At 48.1% G+C, this 6,000-nt stretch overlaps 1 protein-coding gene across 6 annotated transcripts in view; it reads right to left on the bottom strand.

Annotated features, from left to right (window-relative positions):
* Nucleotides 1-1,030: 1,030 nt before the first annotated feature.
* Styxl1 (serine/threonine/tyrosine interacting like 1) overlaps nt 1,031-6,000 on the bottom strand; it is a 30,512-nt gene continuing 25,542 nt past the window's right edge. For 5 of the 6 annotated variants that reach the window (XM_041648892.1, XM_041648891.1, XM_041648888.1 and 2 more), the window contains 2 exons: nt 4,595-4,707; nt 1,031-1,425 (listed from right to left, as the gene is read on the bottom strand). In XM_041648892.1, coding sequence (XP_041504826.1) covers nt 1,294-1,425; nt 4,595-4,707 — 245 coding nt within the window. In that variant the 3' untranslated portion in view covers nt 1,031-1,293. The remainder of the gene's footprint in view (nt 1,426-4,594; nt 4,708-6,000) is intronic. The other variant, XM_041648893.1, reaches the window with a different exon arrangement.

The following is a 6,000-nucleotide window of genomic DNA, read 5'->3' as shown; positions in this document are numbered from 1 at the left end:
CATGGTGGCTAACAACTGTATTTAACTCCAGTTCCAGGGCATCTAATGCCTGTTTTTTACTTCTGTAGGAGCCAGGCATACACATGGTGCAGGCAAAGCATCTATGTACATAAAATTAAAAATAAATCTAAAATATATGTTTAAAGGTGTGTGTGTGTGTGTGTGTGTGTGTAATGGATTAGAAAGAGCCAGTGCAGGACTGGGGGTGTAGCTTAGTTGGTAGAGTGCCTGCTTAGCTTGTGTACAGGAAGCCCTGGGTTCATCCCCAGCGACACACCAACTAAACAGTGGTGCACACTGTAATCTCAGCACTGGGGAGGAGAAGGCCACAAGAGCATGCGTTAGAGTCCCCTTCAGCTACGCGGAGTTTGAGGCCATCCCAGTCTACATGATGCCTTGTCTCAAAAAAATAAAAGGCTTGAGGGGCAGTGGTAGTGCATGCCTTTAATCCCTTTAATCCCAGCAGTCAGGAGGTGTGAGTTAGAAGCTAGTCTGGTCGACAGGAGGAGTTCCAAGACAGAGGCTACACAGAGGAACCCTGCCTCAGGGGGGAAAAAAGACTTGTCTAATATGTATGAGGCTCTGTGTCAGTGTTCTCAACCTAACATGTATGAGGCTCTATGTCAGTGTTCTCAACCTAACATGTATGAGGCTCTATGTCAGTGTTCTCAACCTAACGTGTATGAGGCTCCATGTCAGTGTTCTCAACCTAACATGTATGAGGCTCTATGTCAGTGTTCTCAACCTAACATGTATGAGGCTCTATGTCAGTGTTCTCAACCTAACGTGTATGAGGCTCCGTGTCAGTGTTCTCAACCTAACATGTATGAGGCTCCGTGTCAGTGTTCTCAACCTAACATGTATGAGGCTCTATGTCAGTGTTCTCAACCTAACGTGTATGAGGCTCCGTGTCAGTGTTCTCAACTTGTGGGTTGATTGGCCCTTTCACAGGAGTCACCTAAGGCCACTGGAAAACACAGATGTTTACGTTATGATTCTTAATGGTAGCAAAATTAGTTATGAAGTAGCGATGAAAATAATTTTATGGTTGGGGGTCACACATGAGGAACTGTTAAAGGGTCGTAATGTGAGGAAGGTTGAGAATCACTGTTCTAGGTTCAATCTCCAGTATTAGGGGGAAAACAAAAAGAGAATCAGTCTTAAGACACAGACATGAAACCTCAGGATGCGAAGGTCTTTTTCTGGACCACTCCAAGTGCGTACCTAATCCCCACCACCCACTAAAAGTCCAAAACAAGGTTCCTCAGTGCCCTGGTCGGCTGCAGGTGAAGGTCAGTAGATGGGATCAGAGATATCTGTCAAATATTCCCCGTGGACAACTTTCTCCCACTCCAGCAGCTGAGCCACCAAGCCCCGATTCGGACGCATGTTGTTTTTGCATTTCTTCACGTGGGCCCAGGACCTCTGTGAATGTAGAGATAAGCAAGATTTCAGGACAGGTGGTAGGACCCTTCTAGACCAGATTACAACCAGCTCAGTGGGGTCAGGAGACATCTCCCCAGAAGCCCACATGACAGTTTAAGATAAGATGCTCGTACAGGGGCTAGGGCGATAGCTCATCTGGTAAGATATTTTCCAGGCAGACAGGAGGAGCTGAATTCAGTCCTCTGGACCCACGAAAAAACGCTGTTTGCGGTGGCACACTTGTAATCCCAGTGCGGTGGAGTGGAGATGGGATCCCTGAAGCTCACTGGTCAGCTAGTCTAGCCTAACTGTGGAGGAGAGAGAGAGAGAGAGAGAGAGAGAGAGAGAGAGAGCCGGCCAATGAAAGAACTTGTCTCCAAGAAAATCAAAGGCGGATGATGCCCGAGGAGTGATAGCTGAAGCTGTCCTCCGATTCCCAACACACTCACATGTGCCTACACACCTGTGTGCATACACTCATAGGCACCTATACACACCCTCATGTACAATAACACGTGCACATACACACAAAAGGAAATTATAAATTATGTAAGTATTGAATGCAGATAAACTGGACCCAGTAAATAAAGCAGAGGAGCCAGAGGCTGGGATTAGGAGAGAACAGGAGGCTGTCAATCACTAGGCACAGAACATCAGTTTTGCAAGAAGTGAACATTTACAAGCTGGTTTTACAACCTGAATGTACTTACTGCTAAAGTACATATTTATAAGTCATTAAGTATGGGGGTGTGGTTTAATTGGTAGGGTGCTGGCCCCCTAAACCCATTATATACCTCAGCTCCTAACACATCTGCTGGGACTCTCACCCTGTCTACCCTGGAATGGAAGTGTAGAGCACCTGCCAGGGCATACTTGGTGAGGGTCAGCGAGGCCATCCGTGTTTTTCCTGTTACTGTGGGGCCCTGTGGAGAGTGTGGGTGCTGTGCCTGAGCCAATGGGCTTTGGATCCCTGCTGTACTATATGTAGCTGTGCAGCACTGGAGAGAGCACCCAGACTTACCACACCTGAAAGAAGCTGGGGAGCATAATGTATTTAAGCTGCAGGGTCACTGTGAACATGCCATTACATAAAAAGATTTAAAAGGGCCAGGGCCAGTAGGACACAGTTATAACCCCAGCACCCAGGAGGCTGGGACAGGAAGAAGGATTATGAGTTCTCTGTAAGCCTGAATTCTACAGCCAGTTACAGCTGGGCCTGGGTTATTAATGAGTGTAGCAAAATCTATGCGACACAGTGAACCCTATCTAAAATAAAACAAATAAGCCCCTAAATGCCAGCTAGAGGGATGGCTCTAAAGTTGCTGCTCCAATTGCTGCTCTTCCAGAGGACCCAGGTTCAATTCCCAGGACTCATATGGTAGCTCACAAGTGGGCAGAACTCCAGTTCCAGAGGATCTGACTCCCCTTCTGGTCTCCACGGGTACTGCATACATGTTGTATACAGACACACAGAGAAACACCAGTGCACATAAAATAAAAATAAGCAAATCTTTTTTTAAAAACAAAAATAAACATATTTGTTATTATCATGTGTGTGCATGCCACGTATGGGGCGTTCACATGCCACCACACACTTGGGAGATCAGTTGCATGCTATGTATGGGTGCACATGCCACTGCACACTTGGGAGATCACTTGCATGCTATGTATGGGGGGTGCACTTGCCACTGCACACTTGGGAGATCAGTTGCATGCTATGCATGGGTACACATGCCACTGCACACTTGGGAGATCAGTTGCATGCTATGCATGGGTGCACATGCCACTGCACACTTGGGAGATCACTTGCATGCTATGTATGGGGAGTGCACGTCACTGCGCACTTGGGAGGTCAGTTATGCATTCAACAGTGAGCAGAGCTACAGTATGCATGCATCATCAAGCAGAACTGCAGTATGCATGCATCACCAAGCAGAACTGCAGTATTCATGCATCACTCCACACCTCCTGACAGTGATACAATGTGGCCAGCTGTTTCAAGCTCCTGCTGCCTTAAACCCTCCCCCCATGATTGTGGATTATGACCTAAAACTGTGGGCTAGAATTAACCCTTTCTCCCTTAAGCTGCTTTTGTGGAGTATTTTGTTACAACAAAAGAAGAAACCAGGGGCTGGAGAAACTGCTCAGCAACTAAAAACAGCCTAGGCTGCTCTTGCAGAGGGCTGGAGCTGAACTGAGTTGCACCTATGCTGGGTTGCACAAGGCTATCTATAACTCCATCTCCAGAGGATCTGATACACAGAGAAAGACACAGAGAGAGTTAAAGAGAAAATAAATCTAAATAATAAATCTAATAATAATAATATAAATGATAATCTAAAAAACAAACAAAAAATGACTAAGACAAGGGCCATACAGTTGGCTGTCATCCAGAGCCCAGACTGGCTGAGCCCCTGACAGCCTGAAGCTGCTAGTCTAAGCAAAGGGACCTTACTCTTGAGTGCTGCAAGCTGGGTAACACCCAAACTTTGGCATTCTCTTCCCTGTTAAAACTAAGACCCTATGGTAGTGCTCCTGTCCTAAGTATGCCCAGATCTAGTTCAGACCCCCTCATAGGATATTTGTGGCTCAGGGAACAATACTTATTGTTTGTTTTGTTTTTGTTTTTTGAGACAGGGCTTATCTATGTATTCCTGGCTGTCCTAGAATTCACTCTGTAGACCAGGCTGGCCTTAAATTCACAGAGATCCACCTGCCTCTCCCTCCCAAGTGCTGAGACTAAAGGCATGTGCCAACACCACCTGGCAGAACACATACTTTTTAAAGACAGGATATTATGTAGCCAGGGTGGCCTCAAACTTGCTCCTTAATTGAAAAAGACCTTGAACGACTGATTCTCCTGCCTCCCTCTCCAGTCATAGTCCCAAGATTACAGGCCTGCCCCAATATACTCTCTTTATGTGTTGATGGGGACTGAACCTAGAGCCTTTGTTTGTTTGAGACAGAATCTCAATGTATGGCCCTGGCTGTACCGGGATTCACTCTGTAGACCAGACTAGCCTCAGACTCACAGACCTCTACCGGCCTCTGCCTCTTGAGTGCTGGGATTAAAGGTATAAATTACCATGGCTGGCTTGGACCTAGAGACTTTTGCAAGCCAGGTGAGCACTCTACCAATCGAGACCAGTCCCAGCCCCACCACACATACCTTCAAGGTCTCCTCATTATAATGCATGAGGAAGGCCACCACAGCAGCACTGCTGCGACTGATGCCCTGGGTGGAAAAGACCAGGATGACAGAGCGGAGCTGGAGGTGAAGTTCTGCAAAGGAAGGAAGCAAGAGGGCTATGCATGGTACTCTTTCCTGGGGACCTCAGTGGCCATCAAGAGACCAGCCTTACCAGCCTAGCAGTGCAGGCCTGGAATCCTAGATGTTCAGAGACTAAAAAGAAGAAGAAGAAAGATTGAAAGTTTAAGGCCAGCCTAGGAGAACACAGGGAGATGCTGTCAAAGTAAAAGATAAAAAGAGGACAGGGTGAGGGTGTCCTAGAACCCCCCAGTGAAGGGTTGGGGCATAGTTCAGTGGTAGAGCACCTGCCTAGAAACCCCAGTGAGGGCCTGGGGTGTGGTTCAGTGGTAGAGCCCCTGCCTAGAATCCTCCAGTGAGGGCTGGGGCATGGCTTAGAGGTAGAGCACCTGCCTAGAATCCCCCAGTGAGGGATGGGGTGTGGCTTAGAGGTAGAGCACCTGCCTAGAATCCCCCAGTGAGGGCTGGGGTGTGGCTTAGAGGTAGAGCACCTGCCTAGAATTCCCCAGTGAGGGGCTGGGGTGTGACTTAGAGGTAGAACACTTACCTAGCATATGTTCCACCCTGGTTGCATTCTTAAAGTCAAAAAAAAATAGGTGAAAGTGGTGAATTGCTGGACAAATAAGGGGTGGAGGAGGCTACTACCCTACTCCCAGCCATCCAAGCAGCACCTTGGACTGGGGGCCTAGTTGGTGCCATGCTGGCAGCCAAGACTCCTGACCCAACTCAGCCTCGCTCTACCAGGAATCTTGGTTTTCCTGGTCAGCTCTGAGCCCTGGGTCTAATAGAAAGATCTGCCCTTGTTGTGCTAAGCAGCTGAAGAGCATTGCTATGCCAGGTAGGAAGTCGGAGCAGAGCCAAGTAGACACATGAAGGACGATGGGAATCAGAGCTGGATGGTTTGGGATACCTTCCTTCCCTGTGGTGGCTTGAATGTAACTGGCCCCCCCAGTCTCATAAGGAGTGGCACTATTAGGATGTGTGGCCTTCTTGGAGTGGGTATGACCTCGTTAGAGGAAGTGTGTCACTGTGGGGGCAGGCTTTGAGGGATACTGCCCAGTGTGCCAGTTGACTTCCTGCTGCCTGCCTATCAAGCTGTTAGGACTCTCAGTTCCAGCATCATGGTGGGCTAAACACCACTGTGCTCCCCGTCATGATGATAATGGAGTGAACCTCTGAAACAGGAAGCAAGCTACCCCACTTAGATGTTTTCTTTACTAGAGTTGCTGTGGTCACGGTGTCTCTTCACAGCAATAGTAACAGGGCGATCGGCACGGTGTGGTGCTGTCACTGGACGCCACTCCTCA

This window comes from Microtus oregoni, unplaced genomic scaffold, assembly GCF_018167655.1.
Source record: "Microtus oregoni isolate MIOR12 unplaced genomic scaffold, Mior012 000003F_ref0000135, whole genome shotgun sequence".
Taxonomy (NCBI): domain Eukaryota; kingdom Metazoa; phylum Chordata; class Mammalia; order Rodentia; family Cricetidae; genus Microtus; species Microtus oregoni.
Note: the sequence above shows the minus strand (reverse complement) of the source record. Positions and strands in the feature narration are given on the sequence as shown.